We start from the raw sequence: 24,018 nt of genomic DNA on the forward strand, positions 1-24,018 counted from the left end.
CCCAGCAGAGGTCCAACAAGACAATGCGCTGCCTTCTTGTTTTAGTTCTCACATGCTAAAGTATTCTCTTTGTGGTCAATTTATTGCCACATTTTTAATATTTTTGTCCTTTTTGTTGATTTCACTGTTTAAAATAGCCCCTAAGGGTAGTCCTGATGTGCTATCTAGTATTCCCAAGCACAAGAAAGCTGTTGTGATGTACCTTACAGAGAAAACACATGTGTTAGATAAGCTTCATTCAGGCATAAGTTACAGTGCTGTTGGCTGTAAGTTCAAAGTTAATGAATCAACAATATATATTAAATTGTATATATTATATATTAAATATATTTATATATAATATCACATATTTATATACTAATAATATAAATATATTGTCTTTAAACAGAAGCACACATGGAACAAGGTTATGTATTGATCAGTTGATGAAAATGCTGTGACCAGAGGCTCAGAGGGACCTAACCCTGTATTTCCCCTAGCAGCAATGGTTCAGTATTCACTAATTCTGTGTTTGCAATCTTATAAAACATAACTACGGTGAATACCAACATATATGCACAGACGATGATAAGGCAATTGGAGACTTCGGGGGAAGGCAACACAAGAGTTGTTTGTACTATTCTTCCAACTTTTCTTAAAGTTTGAAATTATTTCAAAATAAAAAGCTTTAAAAAAACACCTTTGAAGATGCTAAACATACTACAGGCTATTTTAGAGTCTCAATGATAAACATATCACTAGAACTAGGTCTCATTGGTGGTTCTGAAACTTTGTCTCTTCCTACCCCTAATTTCCCTCTCCATGCACACACAACTTCCAAGAACGTGAATGTCAAACTATTATTTTATTGCAGAACCTGTATCTCTCAATGTGATCCATTCATTGTTTCATGTTCTTTTCCAAATGAAATAAAATGTAAGATGCTTGCAAATCAGAGAAATCAGACCTTCTCTGAGTATACCATTCAAAAAGTCTATCACCCCAAAAAAGACCTTCGGTTTTAAGGAGATTCCTTTTCCTTTCTAAGCCAGTTATTTGGCGGGGATTTTTAAAAATCACATATAAAATATGATCTAATTAGGTTTTATATTCAGAAAAGCCAGAAACCCCTTAATGTCTCAAAATTTTGAGAAACAAATGATGAAAGTTCAGAGTTACAGTGATTAGGAACTTTCACTATATATATTTTTAGTGTAAGTGAAGCTTTATAATCTTGTTTACAATCCCTTTACCTCTAAGAGTTGGCCTTCATTACCAAAAAGGTATTAGTTTATCAAAAACAATGCCTGAGTCCTCCACCCTAATCTAGAAACAGAAAAGATGCTTTGGGAAATATCAAGAGAAATTCTGTTAATTTGCAAGACACTGGGTTTTATTTTCTTTTTTCCTTATCAAATCCTCAGATTTCCTCCTCCTGTCCCCATACCTATGGCCTTCTCTACAATGTAGGCTGTCTGGATCAAAATGCAAGGGCAGTAGAGTAATATTTTCAGCTAGCATGACACATAGAGGGGACAAGAAGAGCCTCTACTGCTCATCAACTACAGTTTGAAAGCACTAAACAGTTAGGTTATGTCACTGCAGCTACCACAGCTGCAAACTGGAGGGAAGGAAAAAATGAATTCCATCATCTTTCAATAGAAACAAAAGAGAAAAAAAGGCAGAAGTGAGGAGAAGCAAGCATAGGAAGCTTCTGAAGGAGACTACAGACCTGTAATCACCAGAAAGCTTGTTAGAAATATGAACCCTGATTAGCCGGGTGTGGTGGTGTGCCCCAGTAGTCCCAGCTACACATTTGGGAGGCTGAGGCAGAAGGATCACTTGAGCTCTGAAGTTAGAGGTTGTAGTGAACTGTACTCTAGCCCAGGCAACAGAGTAAGACCCTGACTCAAAACAAAGAAAGAAAGAATGCAAACTGGACCCTACCCCAGACATACTAAATCAGAATCTGCATTTTCACAAGATCCCTAAGTGATCCTTATGCACAGTGAAGTTTGAGGAGTGCTGACCATTAATTCCCTGCCTATATTCCCCACCCTAACTACCTGGCTCAGAACCATATGAGCACCAGCAAATTTGCTCATTTTGGTCTTCCTCAAAGAGGCCTTCCCAATCGCCAGACTTAGGTCAGCTGCCCTGCAATGTATATTCCTTGAAAACTACACTTCTCTCCCATAGAGCTCATCACCATATTAAATAATAGTGTAACTGTTAGTAACAGTCTTACTCTCTATGCTGGAAGTTCTATAAGGGCAAGGACTATATCTATCTTGCTGACCATGGTAAGCCCAGAGCCCACAACAAGACCAGAGACAAAGGATAATATTTTTATTGAATAAATGAATGGCCCTACTATATATCAAGTACAGTGCTAGACTCTGGAGAAAGAAGAAGAGAACAATTAAGACAGGGTCCTTGTCCTGAAGTAGCTCAAAGCTTAGTGAATTTCTACTGAGGCTAACAAGAGCCAAACCCCTAAGAACATGTGCTACACTCACAGGTACTTTACCCATTTCTCTGCCAAATGACAGAGGTAGCCCAAATGTTCTCTGAAGCCTTCTGTCCCCTCAGCATGACCTACAGGCAAGCACACCCTCACCTACTCCTCCCCTCACTTGGATTCTCCATCCCCAGAGTGTAATCCCTTGTCCAGCCTTCTCTCTCTGCCCTCTCTAATACAGCTCCAACTTGCTCAGCATCATTTCACGCTCTCCTAGGAAGTGCATGTTCTTTCTGGCAATATACTGTCCAGCTTGCTTCCCTCATCAGTCCTCTTATTACAGGATGTCGAATTTCCCTTGTTACCTCCTTCAGTAATGTCTTACCTAACTCATTTCTGACCACTCAATTGATTATTTCCTGTGAGCTGTCAAGCCTACTCTATTTTCAATGGAAACCACTCAAATCTATATCCCTAACCACTTTGGAGAATCTCCCAATTAACTGTTCGATATTCAATTATCTTCCAACTTTTCTCTGTCACTTCCTATATTCCCCCAAAGGGATACCTGGTGTCTGAGCAAATGTTATCTCTTCTATGATTGTATTCTCTTTAATTCTTATATTCATTCTTTCTTAATAGACAAGAATCTCTCAGTAGATTTATATCCCAAAGCTTATATCCAAATACTATGGTAACAAAAACATATCCAAATGCTTAAACTGATAGCAATGAGAGAGTAACATTATTTCCTTTTATCTTTGGGAAAAAAGCTCAGACAGAAATGTAAGTGGATGGGCAAAGAACACACTGTGACAGGGAGGGAGGTGCTCAAACAAGCTTAGGCTACTATCAAACAAGGTCACAGTCTCTGACATGCTCTAAATCCAACTCCACCGCTATTTGCCAGATCCCAGCTGGACAAAGTTAATGCAGCAGTTTACATAATGGAACACAATGCAGCCCCTACAAATATCGAATTCTAAACTCTATGACTTTGATGTAAAGGTCTAGTCTAGGCAATGTATGTGCATATGTGTGTATTACAGATGTGATCTTGCACCCCGTCAGGTGTACGGTTAACAATTCCAAGGACCAGACCTTCTGAATATTTTCCAATGCCCAAGCTGTAACAGTGTTTACCAAACAATGATGGACTGGAGTCCTAGTCCAAAGATTTGGTTTTGGTATTACCAGAAATTTTAAAGCGCTTAAAAGTATTTTAATAAGACATCAATTATTTACTATTTTCTTAAACACTTCAAAATATACAGTTCTAGGGTACCTGGCCTCAGCCTATTCTGTGGGTTTGAAAGAACTGATGAAGTTTTTCTGTTGATATTTTGTAGACACATTCAGAATATACATAGTTTCAGAACTATTCCATGTGGACACATACTAGAGAGGAAGGTTGAGGGTCTTATTTCTCTTGAATGTACGTTATATAGTACTGCAGGTATAAAAAGCAATTGCCCAAAGACACTAGTGGTCTTCTGTTAAGGAAACTCAAGATGATGAAAGAGTCTGCCTGGCTTCGGGGGAAGATGGAGGTGAAGCAGGGTGGAGAAGCCTGGGATCCCACTCCAGGGCTACTCAGCTCACTGGATCCGGATGTCTAGCCCCAGCTTCCTTTAACTGTGACTCTTTCTTCCTCCCCAGAGAAAAGAGAGAAGTGCAGCTACAGTTCCTGATCCAGAGAAAGGGAGAGCACAGCTGCTGTATTACTTACTAGCCCCAGTGACTGAGAATGCCATCACCTCTTCTCACAGCATACCATCACTGGGTCCCTGAGTGAAATGTACTGTACAAAATATCAAATGATAATAAAATGATAAAAAGGGGATGAGGACTTGTGTACCAAATACAACTAAATGAAAGCATACCAGAGATCCCGAAATATCTTAGAGAAATGAAAAGTATTGCATTTACTGTTCCTCAGGTTTGTTTATGTAAAGTCATGTACATTTTTTTTTAAATTGACCTACAGCAATAGGGATGCTAAGCATAATATGCAATATTATTCAGAGTGAATCATCTCTAAAGAATGTCTAATATATTTATTTTAGTTTAATGCGGACTGATCATAGAACTTGAGAAAATAAGACAACTTCTATGCTACCCATGAAAAGCATTAATTTTCCTAATTTATTTTCATATTTGAAATGTTGATAGTCAATTTTCAATGTCAAAATAAAGTACAAAGTATAAATCCACCAAAAACATTCCAGCGTTCTTTACTGCTGAATTAACACACCCTCCAGGATTCTCCTTACCATTAAAATCCTAGGGAGACTATCATAAAGGAATAAAAGCCGAAGTCTCCGGTCATCTAACAAAGCTGGAGATTATAAGAGAACTGGTTATTCCTTCCCACTGCTGCTGGTGTCCCAGGCCTCGTCTGTCCTTCACCATAATGTATAGATCTGGGCCAGGCACAGTGGCTCATGCCTGTAATCCTGGCACTTTGGGAAGACAAGACAGAAGGATCAAGTGAGGCCAATAGTTCAAGATCAGCCTAGGCAACATGGCAAGACACTCTCTCTACAAAAAATAATAATAAATAATTAGCCAGGTGTGGTGGCACACACCTGTGGTCCTGGCTACTTGGGAGACAGAGATGGGAGGAACACTTGACCCCAGAAGTTCCAGTTTACAGTGGGCTGTGATCACACCACTGCACTCCAGCATGGGTGACAGAGCAAGACTCTGTCTCTCTCAGAAAAAAAAAAAAAAAACAAAAAACCGCATATCTCCTCAAGAAGTTAAACCAAAGGCTATTTGGCCACATTTGGAACTTATTTATCATACCTTCACTGCAAGTAGTGCTAATAAAAGAGACTGCTCATCCATTTTTATTAAGAACACCCACAATATTCTTCTACCTAACCTAATGCTATCACTAAAGCACAGCCCTGTGATTCCCTGTACCTTTTTTTTGAGGAGGGCACTTTCTCCAGTGAATAACAAATTAAATAAATTCTTTACCATATAAAGCATAGAGATTTCAAATGAAAGTTTATGGACAGCTCCGACTCATGGGGCACCTTTACTATATGCTTAACCTTGTGCCATCACCACTTTCAAAAATCAATGTTTTGAGTTCCTTTTCCTCGAGTAATCTGAGTCCTGAGCTTATTACTCTTTCTACATTGCCTTCCAGCTTCTCCTGTTGATAATCAAAGAAAGACATTTTCTTCTCACCCGAGAGTAAGAGAGGTACGTACTTTCATTAAAAGCATCGATATAGAAACTCTTAAGAATTTAATGGAACCCAAGCAGTACAGACTAGCAGCCCCACATTGCTTTGCTGTGTATGTAACAGAAAGTTATTTCTTTAGAGCTGGAATTCTGATGCCTAATACAAGGGCAGGGCTGCGCCTGTGCCCCAGAGAGAGCCTGCAGGAGGTCTCAGGAGATTATAAAGCTCTCCTAAGAGAGGAGTTTAACAAGATAACTCAGTTTTTAAGTAACGGGCAGCCTCTTGGCCTCTTACGCTGTGAAAGGGCTCACCTGCAATAATGCAAGTAATTACTGCACACTTACAATAATGCAAGTAATTACTGCACACAGAATAATAGATCTCAGTGGGATTCCAGGACCCAGGTACTCTGGAGTCTCCCTCTACTTTCCACACAGGGAGGAATAGAAAGCACCACTTTTCTCATTAAGACCTGGGATAGAGTCCTGATAGGTAAGTAGATAAATTTCACTTGGCATAGTCATTCTGTTTTGGGTTGTTACCAAAAATAAAAATGCCCCTGTGTTAAAGGCTATAAAACAGTGGATTTTCCCTCTCCTGGAACTGAATTCATAAAGTTGAGAAGTTCACTAACATCACATGAGTGTATTCCAGAGACTGGAAACAAAAACTTGGACACTTATTTCTTTTTCCTTTCTCTACTACAAACATCAAGCCACCCTTATTCACTTTAGGCATGTCAAATCCAGATTGCTCAAAGCTGCTTTCAAGAACATCTGTGTGTAGCCTTCTAGAAAGAAAAAATTTTCTTAATTTAAGAAAAAGAATACCTCTGAGTATTCCTACCTATACTTCTCCTGCCTTTTATCTCATCCATTTATTCCTTTGTCTCTGTCAAGTCACCTGTCACTTTCACTCTCTCTCCTGAAAAGATTTTTTAAACAAATAAACTGATCTAAAAATATCACATCTGAATTTTCCAACCCATCCATTCTCTAAGAAAACATCAGTATTAAATTCATAAGTTGCTCCTTCCACGATAAAATAAAGCTACTTGACTCTACCAGCAACATAATATGAGACTGACAACTAAAACCTTATCAGCCCAAAGCTTTAACCCAGAATCAAACACACAGCCTAGGGTCCCAAGCTTACCCTAACTCTCCACAAAAGGCTCTCTTTTCAGCTATGAGGCCCTCTTCCTCTCTGGCCATCCCAGCAGTGAGACTCACAGAGATGATCGACCTTCAGTTTATACCAGTCTCTGAGGATGGTGCCACTTCACACTTCTTCCTCCCCAAATTTGTTCTTACTAAACCCATAAAGCATACATTTTATCACTCAGATCAGGACACTTCAGAGAGTGAAACAGGGTGTTACTGATAATTATGCCAGAACAGCATGTGTGAACCACAACATTCCTGAGCAGACCAAATGTAAATGTAAGTCACCCTGTCCTTATAATGGTGCTAAGGCCAAGTAAGGGGTTCTTATTTGCAAAGAATGAATTTCTACTGATTGAGCCTATTGCTCTTCCCTGAGAGACTTCCCTGGCAGTTTTGGGAGTCAGCAAAGAAGAACAGAAAAACAAATTGGAATTACCGAGTTCCCCCTTGGGGCAAAAAAATATAAAATGCATTACATTGTAGTAAAATTTTTGTTCCAAATGTATTTTTTTGTTCCAAATGTATTAAGTTTTGGTAAGTGTTTTTCCTGGGGGGACCAAGATATGGGTGCTAGAAGACGGGGTAGGACAGAGAAAGCCTGTTGTATATTTGCTTATTTAGACACACTGAATAACAGCCAGTATTCACACACACAACTGCATTAAGTGCCTAAATTTGCTTAATCTTTCCTAAATAACAGTTTAATGGATGATGCCTCTCAACTCAGAAGAGTTACACATTTGCCAGTTTCCGCTATGCCAGGGATTCCCACACGAAACTTCACAAAACTGTGAAGTCTCCCCCAGCTCCAAAAATTTAGGACTGACATGTTATCCATTGTTTATTTTTCTGCCAAAGACATTAAAGAAAATATATTTATAAAGAATACTTACTGCTACCCGCCCCCCAAAAAAGGGTAGGAATAACATAATCTCAAAACTAAAGCCAGTCCTTCAAACTGAATAACATCACAAAAACTTGCTGTGTGTGTATTCCTCACATTTTGCCTCAGTCAGTTCCATTTGCATCCTCATTTGACTTGGGGTCTTTCTGGAAACCTCTGGACTACTAAAAATAGCTAATGTGTACCGAACACCCAATGTGCCAGACACTGTACTGAGTATTTTACAAGCATTCTCTCATTTAATCAGCAACAGCCCCATGAAGTCAGTTCTGTTATTATCCCCATTTTACAGGTGAACCTGGAACTTTAAGGGGTAAAATTACTTGCCCAAGGCTACACAGCTAGTCATCAGTGAAACTAATGATTTAAACCACAGGCAGAAAATCAGTTCAGTTCTGCTTCAAGACATAAAGTATGTGTGTTTCCCTAAGCGTGGACTAGTTTAAAAAAAAATATTGTAGGTGGTACATGATCACTGTATGTACTAGCATTTAATAGTATTTTCACACACATAAGACTGTTACCTTTTCAATTCTCTTTCAATCCTTCCTATAAAATCAAGAAGAAAGTTTCAGCTTGGTGCTAGGAAGCCTCCAATTTCTTTGTTGGAGAACAGAACTCAGAACTCTCTGCAAAATGACAACACCTAGCTAGAATTTAGTAATGTTGTTTTGTTTTCATTGTGGATTATTTAAAAGTACTTTCTACTTATGTCAAGTAACAGGGGTGACAAAGACTCTCTCCCTTGACTAAAACTTTAGCCAGGCTCCTCTGAGTCCTCTGCTTGACTAGACGGGACTTTGGGCTTCCCTCTCTATCCTTGTAGAACTGAGTTTGGGCACAAATCCTGCTAAGTTAATTTAGAGAAAATTCTCCACCGTTGGCACCTGACTACCCTGGATATCTTATCACCCTGGCCAGCCTTCAGCAAGAATCCTACCAAGTCAGTTTAGTCAGAAATCCCTTAGGATTGATGTACCGCTTAGTAATTTCCCATCCACACTGACCTCCACTCTCCCTGCTCCTTGGTTATAAACTCCCACTTGACCTTGTTGGAGTCATAGTTGAGTCAACCTCTAAATCTCCACACCCCCCCACACTGCAAGACCCCATTACAATGGTCCCTATTCCTAGCGCCACAACTCCCCTTGAACAAAGTCTGCCGTACCATCTTTAACAAGTGTCATGAATAATGTTTTCTTTAATACTGATTTTTCATTTTTAATAGTAAAGTTAAGTTACCTTTTAAAATAAAATAATTTAAATTTTAAAAATAGTTGACTGTCAAAGATTTCCAAAAATTCAATAAAGTGTATGTCAAAAACCATGGTAGAAGTGAGTACACACACATCTGAAGCCAGGTAAACCAATATCAGGATTGAGATGAGCACTTCCAAATCCTGAAAGCCTGCAAACCAGATCCCTTAGCCCAGAGGTTTCTCTCCAAACTCTAAACATGACAGTGTTCCCCATGCTGGATGTTGTAATGCTTACTATCACCTGCCACCCTAAAAAGAAAAAATAACTGTTTTTCATCTGTACTCACACCAATATTTCTGATACCAAATGTGTGGGATTTTTCCCCACACCAAGCCAACTGGGTGTCTTATAATGCAACTGAATTCAGTCACTGTCTTCCTGGAGTTAGCATCAGATCCCACAAGTTCAGGGGACAGTTCTACAAGACTGCCCCCACTGCAAATGCCAAGTCCAAGCCTCCCTTATGACTAACTGACTATACATTGGGGGACCTCATGAGCCTCTTCTCAGGTAACAGCTCACATAACTCTAGAAAATAGTGTACTTGGTAGATTACTGGAATTTTTATGTACTTCCCTGGGTTCACCAACCCCTAAGCTCTCCAAACCCTCCAAACCCCATCATTTAAGAGGGTTACCTTACACAGGCATGAGTGATTACATCACTGGCCATTGGCAATTATGCTCAATCTCTAGCCCTTCTCCCCTCCCTGGAGAAGGGGCAGAGTGAGGCTGAAGAGACCAACCCCCATTCCAAAATTTTTCCAAAGTCACTCATTAACATAAACTCAGGTGAGGTTTAAAAGGGTTTGTTACAAACAACTGAAGATGCTCCTTTCACCTTTATCACTCAAGAAATTAGGAGGGTTCTTTTTAAGAGCTCTGTGCCAGGGTGACCAAGACCAAATATATATTTCTTATATATCACAAGATCACACCACCCCCACCTGCTTATCCAAGAAGAAAAAAAGAGGAAGAGCTATGAGCCAGCCAGTAGGAAAAAAGTCAGACTTCTCTCCCATGACTTTGCTTCTCATGTCCGTTTGTCATTTGTACCTTAGGTAGTCACCAATTTCCTTAGTCATGGAGCTCTCCTGAACTCAGAAAGCAGACAAGGACAAAGCTCAAAAGGGCCTACTCCACTTGTCAGTACAAAGACCTTAAAATACCTAGGGGTCAACCAATTAAGAAGTACAGTAGGCCGTCACATCCGTGGAGTCAACCAACTGGAGATCAAAACTATTTGTGGGGGGAGATAATAAAAAATAATACAATTAAAAACCAATACAGTATAGCAACTATTTACACAGTATTTTGTTGTATCAGGTATTATAAGTAATCTAGAGATGATTTAAAGTATACAGGAGGATGTGTATAGGTTATATGCAAATACCATGCTACTTTATATAAGGGACTTAAGCATCTCTGGATTTTGATATCCAAGGGCGGGGGAAGGGATACTGGAACCATATGGCTGCAACTGTAGTTATTTACCAAGTCCCAAGTGCTAGGCTCTGCCCTCCACAGAGGAGACAAAGTGGCTTTTAAGAATACTCTTACTGGGGAAACAAAACCACCAAACATGTAATTAATGAGTAATGAGATGTTAAGCTGTGTTTTGCCCTAAATTTGATATAAGATACTTCTAAGAAACAAACAGTTAAAGTACCCCAACCACCACCAAAAACACTAAATGATTAAAAAAAGGTATCAGCGATTACACTTTTACAAATCTTATAGAAATTCTAGCACAAGAGTACAAAGATGTACAGTTCAGTCAATGCAGCAATATTTAGAATTATGAAAAGCTAAAAACATGTCAACAAAAAAATTGATAAATGCCTAAACTATGGAGTACTGCCCAATCATTAAAAAAGAATGAGGTAGATCTATAAATATGACATACAAGGATAGCCATGACAATTAACTAAAAAAAGAAAATTGCCAGACACATAGACTATGACTCCATTTCTGTTTCTTAAAAAATGTTGGGGAGGCTTGCACCTGTAATCCCAGTTACTTGGAGGCTGAGGTGGGAGGATCACTTGAACCTACAAGTTCCAGCGTGGGTGACAGAGTAAGACCCTGTCTCTATAAAATTAAAAAAAAAAAAAAGGAGGGGAGGGCATGTATCTACATGAAAAATTTTGGAAGCAAACATACCGTTGACATATGCTGAAGGGTATGAGAATGAATGGTTGAAAACTGAGGGACAAGGAGGGCAAAGGGAGAAAGATCTTAGTATTTAACTTTACATACTTCTATACTGTTTGAAGTTTTAAAAGCAAGTCCATAATTTAAATGTCAATTATTAAATTACTAATACTGGATCGTATCCACCTGAGCATTTTGAAGGAATTCCAGAATAAACTGGAAAACCATTGGCCAAAATGAGGAAAGGCCCCTAAGTAAACTGCAAATGTGACCCCTAATCGTAAGGACTTTATAAGACCTGAAATTACAAGAAAAGTTTATTTGCATATTAGACAACTAGTGAAATAAAAAGTAAAGACTGAGACCACTGGGTAGATCATTTTGGATTTTAGTTGTTTTTGTTAAGAATAGGGCTTATAAATAAGAGAGGACAGATCTAAATAGACCGTTAAGCCAAAAGGCCCAAGGATGAGGCTCCTCAGGATTGCAAGAGCAGAAAGTGAGGAACATAGAATCTTTGTATTTGTAAATGACACTAAAGACTTCCATAGCAATAATGTGCCAAGTTATTGGTGCCAAATTATAGGAAGATGCTAGGAATCTATGCAAATAGCAGGAAAAGTGGCAGATGAGTGTTAAAATGAGCACATGGCCTAAATCAGGCACACAAAACAACAACTCAGCTGTCAGTTATGACCCAGGAATAGCATCTGAGAGTCACCGTAAATGGACCCTAAGGACACCAGCCCAATAAGAAGCTACAAATTAAAAGCAATATAAAGTGCCCTGGGAACTATCAAGGCAAATGCCAAAAAGAAAGAAACAACTCTCCTCCCCTCATAAAATTCTGGTGCACCCACCCCTACAAACATCTACTTCATTTATGATCTGTGTCCTACCCCTTCAACTACATACAGCACAGGGGTTAAACAAGATCAGTGGGTCTCATATGCCTGCCTCAGATTAATCCCAAACCAATTCTTTCAGAATTGCCTAGCAGTAGCTTTTATGAAAACAGATTCCCAAGCCAGTCCCCAAGATCCTAATTCAGTGCCTATAAAACTGTGGTCCCCAATCCCATGGCCTGTTAGGAAATGGGCTGCACATCATCACCTGAGTTCCCCACCCACCCCCGGCCATGAAAAAATTTTCTTCCCTGAAACTTAGGAACAAGGCAGCACAGCAGGAAGAGAGTAGTGGCAAGTGAGCAAAGCTTCACCTGTACTTAAAGCCACTCCCCATCGCTTGCAGCTGGCTCCCCCATTGCTTGCAGCTTGCAGCTTGCATCATCAACCGAGCTCCGCCTCCTCCCAACCCCCAATCCACACCCAGTCCATCCGTGAAAAAATTGTTTTCCGTGAAACCAGTCCCTGGTGCCAAAAAGGTGGGGGACAGCTGCTATAAAAGGTCTTCCAGGTGGTCCTGATGCAATGATTTAGGACTTCACTGGACACTTTTCTCTCATTCTAAATCTAAACCCAGAAAGGATTTAAGAAGTCTTACTATAAAAAACAAACTCAAAAGAAACCATGTGAGGAACTACCAAGAATAGCTTAAGATGATTGCTATTCATGTTGAGCATCTCTAATACAAAAATCTGAAATGCTTCAAAATCCAAAATTTTTTGAGCACTGAAATGACACTCAAAGGAAATGTTCACTGGAACATTTCAGATTTCAGGTTTTCAGATTAGGGATGCTGAACTGTAAATAGAACGTAAACATTCCAAAATCTGAAAAACTCTGAAACACTTCTGGTCCCAAGCATTTCAGATAAGGGATACTCAAACTGTATTTGCACATTAAATGGAAATGGAAAAGACATGGGGGAAGAAAAAAACAAAGATCTGGCTCCACTCAAGAAAAGTAGAGCTCAGAACCCTATCATGCCCCACATTATCACCTGTGTCTCCCAATCAAGAGCAGGGCAAGAATAGACTCTCCCCATGAGCTAGAGGATCCTTAAGTTCCCTCCTCATCCCTACCTTTCTCAAGTCAGGACCTGCTACCTCCAGGAAAATGTCACGGTCAGGGTGTTCTGAGATAGAGATAAAACTGGGTGAATAAAATCCGCTGGCACCATGTTCCTCTGGCTTACAAACAACCACTCTCAGTAGTTTATCCTGATACCACCACTGAAAAGAAGCCAAGAACCCCCCTAACTTCTATCCACTCTCTACCCACTCCACTATCCAGTTAGTCTAATTCAAATTCTAACCCTCTAGCCTTCCATGCTAGAAAACCATATTTCCACTAATCTACCTTCTAAAAAAAAAAAAAAAAAAAAAAAAAACCAAGCAGTGGGAATAGAAAACATGCTTCATGCAGGATAAGCAACAATTCAAAGTCAAGCCTGCCATAGGTATGACATTTCTCAGCTTTGTTTCAGCATGCCTAAAAGAAACGTAACACAAGGTTTCTTATATAATCACAGCCTTATGGGACTGCAAGATGGTTAGAGACCAGCCACCTCACTTCAGAGGAAAGGAGAGTTTGAGGTGGAATATCTTATTCAACATTACCCAGATGGAGAACAGCAGCACCCAGGCCAGAACTTGTGTCCCAACTTCTAGGCCAATGACCTCACATCTCTGCCATGCTGCTTCCAGGAACAATGTTCCTGGAAATTAGATTTATTAACTTTAATATATTAGATTCTCCAAATCTCCCTAATTCCTCCTATTACAAATGAAGTTGGTGTTACAAGACCATCCCAAGAAGAATACTTCACACATAAATAGAACTTAAAGCAGCTCAAATTTTGTTGAGGAATAAAGAGGAGATGGTGCCTTAAGTCACTCACTCTAAGCATATAAACTGAGAAAATGTGCCAAGCCAGGTTTATAGCATAGATTAAACATTCCAAAAATGGCACCTGAAAATGACATCAACATTTTCATTAGTTTTATTTTTCCTATAAGTTGCTGAACTTCCTAATTTTTAAAAAATGCTAACTGAAACCACTGTTCATTTATTTCTTAAACATTAGAGTTAAGTGAGGAAAAACATAACATTAATTTATCATATTGAGTCTCATGAAAGTGAAATCCCGTAACACTCCATCTGTATCAAATGTTCACAACCTGTGATTCTGCATCAATTTCTGCTGTAAAAACAAAAAGCATATGTCAGTCTCCCAAGAGAGGAAGCAGCAACAGAAACTGGGTGTGTATCCATCTCCCAACAAGAAATAAGAGGAAAAGCTACATAAACCCACTAAGAGTTGAGTTTCTATTTTATTCCTTTTCCCTGGTAAGGTACAGAATTTCCTACAGTTTTTGGCTATGCTCTGCTAGAAGAAATGAAATAAATCCAAAGACCAGAGCCCAAAGGATATCTACTGTGCCCTGCTAGAACCACACCTGTCAGATGGATAGTTAGCCCATGCTGAGAAGTGAGTGCTCAACAGGCCTCAGATAACCTTACCTGAATTGAAAACCTGGCCAATTTTCTCTTTTGAACCTAAAAATGAAAACTAAAACTTTTACTTGTTTCCCAAATTTCACTCTCCAAGAAACTGGGGCACAGACTTCACCAAATCATTTGCCCACTATTGCCATCACTGGTCACTAGCCTCAGAAGTCCTGACCCATGTTGATGACCCACACTGTATATGAGCTAGTTTCTTCCTGACCATTAGTTTCGAGCCCTGAAGCATGCTACTTTGCTTTTCACCAGAGCCAGAGCAGCAGTAAATTCCATGGAGTAACAAAATGCTAACAAGAGTATACACACTGACAAGTTCTAGATGTTATTTAACATAACTCTTATTGAGCCTGCTTTTGACATTTTTCATGCATGTTCCCTCTATCAGAAGAAAAATAATGACTTCGGAATACACAAAACTAGCTGACAGTAAGTCTGAAAACCTTAGTCTTGGCCCTATAAGAAGCAAGCATATGACTAAGAGCAAGTTTTTTTTCTTTTCTGTTTCCTATTCTTTATATTTATTCAGTGGGCTTAATGTCAGCTACTGATCTCACCAGGGTACCAGAACAAGGACCACCTCCACTGCCTCTCTTCCTTTTATCACCCTTAAACATGTGTATTACATAATAACTCAGGTTAAACCCATACCATTTAAGTGGGACATTGAACTTGAAGACATTCAAGGAGTGAGAATCATGGTTCTTAGTATAAAACAGAGACTGGCAGAGGGATCCCTTTCCCCTTCTCAGGCAATTAAATGGGTGAGGGGAGAAGGTAGGGGGGAAATGGGAACTGGGATTTGGCAACGGCCTCCTTTTAGCCTTTCACACCATAGGCAAGACAAGATAGGCTGTTTCCATGGCTGCTTCTGATAAGCACAGAAGATTAAAGAACTGTGGCTAATTCATTCTGCTGTTACGAAATGTTCTCCTGCTTGAAAAGACATGCAAACATACCAAATTAGAGGAAAAGTAAATGTGAAAAGACATAGAAAAGGTCTCTATTTCAAAAACAGAGAGTAAACCAGGTCAGTAAAACCAGAGAAAGTGGCCATCTCTAAGTAGCTGCCAAGTGGGGTAACTGAATTTATACTATTTAATAAGTACCCTACGATTTCTTCCAACCTCATCGGCTTAACATCTGCTGCCAATATTCTGTTGCAGCTACAGAAGGTCTAGCAAATTATTCAAAGAAACCCAGAGTTAGAATTCTTCACGGTTTTAAGAAAATAAGATCTAACTTAATAAAAGACATTTATTTAACCAGGTTATATTTTGTCCACCCACACTCTTGCTAGTCTCATCTTAACTCAGAAAATACAAATCCATCTTCAGTTTTTCCATCATCCTTACTGACTTTTTCCGTAACAGAACAGCTCCGGTATGCTTATAACTATCGACTAACTGCCCACTTCCTCCTTAAACATTCCAGAACCAACTCTGCCCCTTCACCCCTACTCTCAATAGCAGACAGAGGCACTACCATCATCATCACTTTTTAAAAACTGATAGAAGGCAGGGCGCGGTGGCTCACGCCTGTAATCCTAGCACTCTGGGAGGCCAAGGCGGGCGGATCGTTTGAGCTCAGGAGTTCAAGACCAGCCTGAGCAAGAGCAAGACCCCGTCTCTACTAAAAATAGAAAGAAATTAGCCAAACAACTAAAATATTTATACAAAAAAATCAGCCGGGCATGGTGGCATGTGCCTGTAGTCCCAGCTACTTGGGAGGCTGAGGCAGGAGGATCGCTTGAGCCCAGGAGTTTGAGGTTGCTCTGAACTAGGCTGACACCACGGCACTCTAGCCCGGGCAACAGAATGAGACTCTGTCTCAAAAAAATTAAAAAAAAAAAAAAAAAAACTGATAGAAGTGTTTTACAACTTGATTCCCAAGTTGTTCAACCTCAAACAAAATAATACAAGATTTACTAGAATGGCAAAGCAGGGACCAGAAGAAACTTATACATTCCGTGGCCCTAGAACACTTTGTGAAAAGAGGAAGGACTATTCCCCCCACTTCACCGAGGCAAACCTCAACCCTAGACCATTTCAGACCTTCAGCTCAGCCTGAGTCCAGACAAATCTGGAGGGTTCACACTGAAAAGCACACCTACCTCTGGTTAGTCAGTGTTCCAATTTCTGCCCCTTTCCCAAAAAGCAGAAAAGCAGTATCTCCTGTTTTCCTACTCATCAAACTCTTTCTCACTTTCATCTGTCATAGAGCTCCAAACTCCTTTACAGTTTTTACAAAGCAGTTCCCAGTACCACTAGAAACGATTACTCTCCAGGAAAATACAACTTTGCTTAGCAGAAGAGCTTCACACAGAGCAGTTTGCCAGTGGTCAATTTTTCATTCCAGACAAGGCTTCTAAGCCTGGCACAAATCTGCCTGTCACTCTTCAGTTCACTCGGCTTCCCTCCCCTAATCCCTGCCTGTAACTCATTCACCCATCCTCTGTAGTGTGGTTAGAGAATACAGTGCAGTCTGCTCAACAAAGACTGCTCAAATCACTGAGTTTTAAATGCCACCTCCCATACTCAAACATCTTCCACCACACTCCTGTGCACACAAAGACCATAAGCACCAAACGAAGTCACTTACCACAATAGCAGCTTCCGGACAAGACAAGGAGTAACATCTAATCTTTTCTCAACTCAATTATAGTCCACTTCACTTTCCTGCAATTTGCAGCCATGCATCATTGGTCATGCTCTCCATGTTATAAAGTAATACCCTGGAGTCCTGGAGTCAGAGGCATCATAGAATGATGTTGAAGAGTGCGTGCTCTGGCAGATAGGCCTAGGTTCAAGTCTCAGCTCTGCCTCTTATTACCAACATAGAGTACCTACCCTTCAGTAAACCAATCTTTCTAAACCTCAAATTACACATCTGTAAAATATAGCCAAAAATCATATCTACTTGTTAGGTATTATAAATGAGATAATATAAACAGAATACCTAGCACAAGACATGACAATTAAAAAGCAATTATGGACATTCAGTATCCATGGGGGTAATTTGTAGGCAGTTACCTCAAAGAACCCAGCTGCCCTGGAAGTCTCCAGTATTGGCAGAAGTGAAAATACATTCAGCCTCATTCCATTCCCATCCCACAAATGAGAGGTAAGACTTAGCAAGGAAAAAACTCTGAAAGATACACTTGGTGCTGCCAATCCCAACACCAGACAGCCAAGCGATGCTTTGTTCCTATGGTGAAGGGAGGATCAGCCCAATTGAAGAGGAGCAGCTTCAGGATAATTCTTTCATGAGTCAGGTCAATATTTCAAGGGGGGAAAAATATGTGGATGTTGGAAATTCCCTTCTCATTCAGTTTCTGATAAATTCTGACTCTCCATTATGTATAAATAAAGGGAAAAGACAATATTGAAAATCCCAAGAATCCCAGCTGGCGGCAGGATATAACCTAAGAAAAGAACACGTGGGAATTAGGGGGGAAAAAAAAAATCTTGAAATCAAATTTACTCACAAGTTACAGAACATTTTAATCCTGTCAAGGACAATGGGACAATGAAAATAGAATTTTTAAAACTTTCTACAATAGCAAAAACTGTGGAGATTGGGAGAAAGTATCATAAAGGATACATGCTGTTCCAGATGGAAAAGTCAGAACTGCAGTCTGAAATGAAACCTAGAAGTTTACAGTCATTGCAACCAGAAAATCTGGTAATAACTAAGAAACGTCAGGTTCCAAGAATTGGGAGGGCTGGCGGAAGGACAACAGCAGGAGCAGGTGGTAAAGCAAATTTATAATATATTATTACAAAATTATCATGCAGCTACGGGTAAATTTTTAAAATGAACCTTGCAGGGTTACATTCAAAATTGAACAATGTAGAAAGTGACGGGATATAAAATCAGGCAGAATCTATGGTATTATGAGCCCTAGACTGGGAATCAGAACACTTGGGTTTTTGTCCTGGCTTCAACCCAAACCACCATGCAACCTTAGGCAAGTCACTTGCCCTCTTTAAACCTGTCTCCTTATCTGTAAGACGTAGAACAACAATGAGTACTAAGATTCTGCCAGCCTAACGTTTCAAAAGTCAAAAGGACACAAAGATCAGGAGCTCTCAGGCCTACACACTAGAAACAAAAGGTGGAGGAAAAAAGGAAAAGAGGGCCAGAGAGTGAGAAAACTTCAAGTAACTGAGCTTCAGTGGAAAGAGAAAAGCCTCGTGATGGTCAAGCACTCCTGTGGTTCCAGGCAAGAGCAGATGTTAGGATCTCGAAAAACTGCAAACTGTTCAGCATATGTCAAAATGGACAGAAAGACGGCGGATGGGAGGACAGATATCAACCAATTATCTCCGTTAATCAATCAGTATTCAATCTGTCCCGGTAGACAGCCAGAAGATTAGAATGCCACGGCCACGGAAATCACTGTGACCCTTGATGCCAGGGTGTCCGGAAGCAACGACCAAGGGGAGCCCGTGTCGAGTTCCGCCGTCTAGTGAGGGGATTCGCAGAATGGGTGAAAAGTGAAGAAGGAGAGAGGTAAGGGCATCTGGGAAACCATGCAGGCAGGCGGGAGGTGAAGAGGACTCAACACCTGACTCCCCCCCGAAGGCAGGCAAAGGGGTCAGTGTCCGGGGCCCCGTTCTCACCATCTTGACGATGCCCCGCTGCACGGTGGGGACCGCGGGTCCCCCGGAGGAGCCGCCGCTCTGCGCGGAGGAGGCCATGTGTGGAGATGCAAAGGCAGCGAACGAGGCGGCCCGTCCGGCTGGAGGTGTCAATGTGGGTGTCGGTGTTAATGAGGCCGCCGAGGCGAGGGGCGAGTAGGCGATCAGCTGCGGGCGACGGACGGGACGGACGCGCTGAGCACTCACAAGAGCAGTAGCGGGACTAGGAGCGAAAGAGAAGACGCGATCTCCGCCACCGCCACACGTTCTACTCGCCGCGCAAGCGTGCCAGAGCGCCACCGTCCCCAGGCCAATTAGCGCCCAGAGCCCGCCGCACCTCAAGCCAATAGACACCCTATTCGCGGAGCTCCGCCCCTTGGTCCCCAAAGGGGTGGCAAGCTCCAGGAAGCGCTGAAAGAGCTGATTTGCGGTGACGGGCTAAGTGTGGGGCGGGACTTCCGGGACAGCCGGAGTAGGTGGTGTCGGGAGGTGTAGTGGAAAGGAAAGGACACGTCAGCATCTGGCCGCGGGGCGCGGGGGGCCATGGGAGCCCTGGGGGCGGAGCCAGCCGCGCCCTCCCGCCTGGCCCCGCCCATTGCGCCCCGCCCGCGGCCGCGGGGGAGCCCACTCTGACGCCTGCGAGCTAGGTGGGCTCAACTGCAGTGGAGGGTGCGGGCTGGGAGGCGGGATCACCGCAGGCTAGGTCCTGAAGGAGTCTCTGTACTGGCTGCACACTGACTTCCGACATTTTATGTTTGCTAAAAGTAGAGAGAGAAGAACTTGGAAAAGTTAGAGCATTGTGAAACCTCCCACCGATATTGGCCTTGACCTGGAACGCGGCCGCGCGCCCTGCCTGCAGTCGGGAGGGTGTCTCCCTCGTATTTGTGTACCTGGGGTCTAGCACTTGTAAGACGCTCCATTAATGTTTGTTGATGGAAGGGATAAATGTGTCTCCGGGAAGGAATAAATGATCACGTGCCCTGTCCTGGGCCTCTTCCCAGCTGCTCCAGTGAAGTTAGGAAAAGCCTCGCTTCAGGCTTTCCCTGGGCCAGAAGGAGGCAGCCCCTGACCGATTGTGAAGCGTCTCTAACCGCCTGATCTCACCTAGCCCCAGGTTTGAGAGTAAAGAGGTGGGGGAAGGGACGGAAGAACCAGGGCCTACAAATATTTAAGTGAAGCCCTGGACCTTGCATGAGTTGTCATTTAGTCCTAAAACCTGAATCTATACAAAGGATACCACTTCCCCTGCAGCTTTTTTGAGATGAGCTTTGCTTATTCTCCCACACTTCATATTCCCCAGAGTCAAGTTTTTTTTTTTGAGACAGAGTCTCGCTCTGTTGCCCGGGCTAGAGTGAGTGCCATGGCGTCAGCCTAGCTCACAGCAACCTCAAACTCCTGGGCTTAAGCGATCCTACTGCCTCAGCCTCCCGAGTAGCTGGGACTACAGGCATGCGCCACCATGCCTGGCTAATTTTTTCTATATATATTTTTAGTTGGCCAGATAATTTTTATTTCTATTTTTAGTAGAGATGGGGTCTCGCTCAGGCTGATCTCGAACTCCTGACCTCCAGCGATCCACCCGCCTCGGCCTCCCAGAGGGCTAGGATTACAGGCGTGAGCCACCGCGCCCGGCCGCATGTGTCTTTTTGATATAATGACTTCTTTTCCGTCGAGTAGGTACCCAGTAGTGGGATTGCTATATCGAATGATAGGTCTACTTTTAGTTCTTGAGGAATCTCCATACTATTTTCCGTAGAGGTTGAACTAATTTACCCTCTCCTCTTTTTACAGACTCTCAGTTTATCCTGGATTCTCATTAGCCTTTAAAAAGTCTCAAATTTCTTGCATTATAGAAGTAAGTAATTAAATAAATCTTTCTTTACTTCACATCCCTCTCCAGAGATCTCCCTTCACAGGCAAACCTTCTGAGTGAAATTCTTTGTTGCCACCACAATCTCACCCCACATCCAATCTTCAGCCCACTGCACTCTGACTATTGCCCTTACCAGTTTACAGAAATACTTCTTTCCAAGGTCACTAGTGACCTTCTTGTTACTACTTTTCAACGGACATTTTTCAGACCTCACTTTCCTGATGTTTCCATAGCATTTGACACTGTTTGCCTCTTGAAATCCATTTCTCCTTCCAAGATATCACATACCATACTTTTTGTATTCCTTTCCTAGCTGCACCTTCTCATGTCAGCTGTGAAGGACTCCTCCTTTGCCTGCCCCTTAATATTGTTGCTCCTCGGGGTTCTTCTCAAGGCATCTTTTCTCATTCTAAACATTCTTCCTAAGACATCCTATCTACTCCCATGACTGTGTGCCAATGATTCCCAAATACATAGCTCCTGTTAAAATCTCTCTTGAGCTCCAGACCATACATCCATCAATACTCTGGAGATCTGCCTATGACTGTCACTTGGAGAACTCAAATTCAACATGTTTCACAAGAAACTAATTTTCTTTCCTCCCAAACCTGCTCTTCCCTAGTGTGTGTCTCAGCCCAAATAATGACACCAAAAGCTACCCAGTTGCCAGCCAAAACCTGGATGTCATCTTCCTCACTCCCCACTCCTGAGTCAATCTCTGAAATCTGTAGGATCTACAGAACAGTCACAGGCCCTGGAACCACACTGCCTGGGATTACATCCCGACACTGTATAACGTTGAGAAGGTTGTGTCATATCTCTGTGCCTTAGATTTCTCATCTGTAAAATAAAAATGATAAAAGGATCTACCTCTAAGGGTTGTTTCAGTTTTCTGAATCATATGAGTTACTATGTACTAAAAACTTAGAATATTACCTGAATCTATGTGTTAAATTTTTTATGATTACTGATAGAGAAAGGATTTGACATTAGCTCCTATGACTCTAAATCTCATGATCTTTCCACTGTACCTTTACAGGAAGGAAAGGGACTTTGAAATCCTTAAAGAAGACTCCTTTTGTGCAGTGGACAACACACACACACACACACACACACACACGTGTGTGTGCAATCTGAAGATGGATAAGATTCATTGAAAAGAACAAACAAAACACCCTATTTCCTGAACTCCTTTGAAAGTAAATTTAAGAAATATGTTCCTAGCAGTAATAATGGCCTAAATATTGAGCACTAAACATATGCACTTGGGTCGGGTGCGGTGGCTCACGCCTATAATCCTAGCACTCTGGGAGGCCGAGGCTGGAGGATCGTTTGAGCTCAGGAGTTCGAGACTAGCCTGAGCAAGAGCGAGACCCCATCTCTACTAAAAATAGAAAGAAATTAGCTGGACAACTAAAAATATATAGAAAAAATTAGCCAGGCATGGTGGCGCATGCCTGTAGTCCCAGCTACTCGGGAGGCTGAGGCAGGAGGATTGCTTGAGCCCAGGAGTTTGAGGTTGCTGTGAGCTAGGCTGATGCCACGGCACCCTAGTCTGGGCAACAGAGTGAGACTGTCTCAAAAAAAAAAAAAAAAAAAAAAAAACCACAAAACAAAGCAAACAAACAAAAAAAACATATGCACTTAACAGATTCCATGCTTTTACCCACATTACATAATTTAATCCTTAGAACAACCCTATGAAGTAGATATAATCAATCTGTTTCTACAAAGGAGAACATTAGTGCATAGAAAAGGTGAACCACCAATTCTAGGTCAACAGCTAATAAGGATGGAGTCAAAATTTGAACCCAGAACTTTCTACCGTAAATAGTCTGCTCTTCGCTATTTGACTGGCCTTCTTCTAAGGTGTACAAATGTGCCCCCTTCAGCCTGGGCCTGCACCTGTAGAATTCAGAAGCTGGGCAAAGCAAGTGTTTTCAATTCTCTGGTAAGTTTCATTTGGGAAAACAGGAGAAAACTCAACACTGTGAAGTAACTTCCTGCCTCCATTCTCCCCAGCCCACCTCCAACTTCAACCCATTCTCCATACTATGAACCTGGTGTTCTTTCTAAAATGTAATTTTCAATCACATTAACCTCCCTCCTTAAAATTCCAGTGGCTCCTCCCTCTTCAGGATAAAATTTGAACTCCTTAGCATAGCATATGGTATAGCACCCTCACCACCTGGCCCTGACCTACTTTTCAGCTTCTGCTTCTTTTCCTTCTTCTCCTTCTCTTCCTCCTCCTGTTTTGAAGTGTCACTGTATGTTTACTTAAAAGAAAAGCTTCACAAACGCAAGTCATCTAGATCAATGTTATCTAAAAGAACTTTCTGCAGTGATTAAAATGTTGTATATATGCTCTGCCCAACATGGGAGCCACCAGCCACACATGGATAATGAACCCTTGAAATGTGACCAGTGTAACTGAGGAAGTGAATTTTTAATGTTATTTCATTTTAATTAATTTAACACATGTGGCTAGTGACTTTATTGCACAGTGTCAGCCTATGTGGTTAAATTTGAATATTGCTGTCATATCTGTTATCATAACCTTCTATGTAGGTTTTTAATCTTCTATATAGGCTTTATAATCATTTCTGTATGCTTTGAGTGATTCAAACTTAATTAAAATGCATAATGGTATAAGCTATCATTTAAAAAAACATTTTAAGGCCGGGTATAATGGCTCACACCTATTATCCTGGCACTCTGGAAGGGTGAGAATTGCTTGAAGCCAGGAGCTTGAGACCAGCCTGAATAACATAGTAATACCCCATCTCTACAAAAAGAAATTTTAAATAAAAAAATTAGCCAGGTGTGATGGTACGTACTTGTAGTCCCAACCACTTGGGAGGCTGAGGTGGGAGGATTGCCTCAGCCCAGGAGGTCAAGGCTGCAGACAACAAAAGTTTATAACTAAAAGTGGAATGCAAATCCTGTTTAAAAAAA

The 24,018-nt window shown here is 41.4% G+C and overlaps 1 protein-coding gene and 1 long non-coding RNA gene across 2 annotated transcripts in view; one reads left to right on the forward strand and one right to left on the reverse strand.

Moving 5' to 3' along the window:
- SND1 (staphylococcal nuclease and tudor domain containing 1) overlaps positions 1-19,626 on the reverse strand; it is a 416,716-nt gene extending 397,090 nt beyond the window's left edge. Inside the window, exon 1 of the mRNA XM_045564681.1 lies at positions 19,173-19,626. Coding sequence (XP_045420637.1) covers positions 19,173-19,250 — 78 coding nt within the window. The 5' untranslated portion in view covers positions 19,251-19,626. The remainder of the gene's footprint in view (positions 1-19,172) is intronic.
- Positions 19,627-19,788: 162 nt separating this feature from the next.
- LOC123647319 lies at positions 19,789-21,879 on the forward strand. Its single transcript, XR_006738199.1, has 3 exons — positions 19,789-19,837; positions 20,982-21,045; positions 21,686-21,879. It is a non-coding gene; the product is annotated as an uncharacterized LOC123647319 (long non-coding RNA).
- The last annotated feature ends 2,139 nt before the right edge of the window (positions 21,880-24,018 follow it).

The sequence above is a fragment of the Lemur catta genome, chromosome 11 (assembly GCF_020740605.2).
Source record: "Lemur catta isolate mLemCat1 chromosome 11, mLemCat1.pri, whole genome shotgun sequence".
In the NCBI taxonomy this organism is placed as follows: domain Eukaryota; kingdom Metazoa; phylum Chordata; class Mammalia; order Primates; family Lemuridae; genus Lemur; species Lemur catta.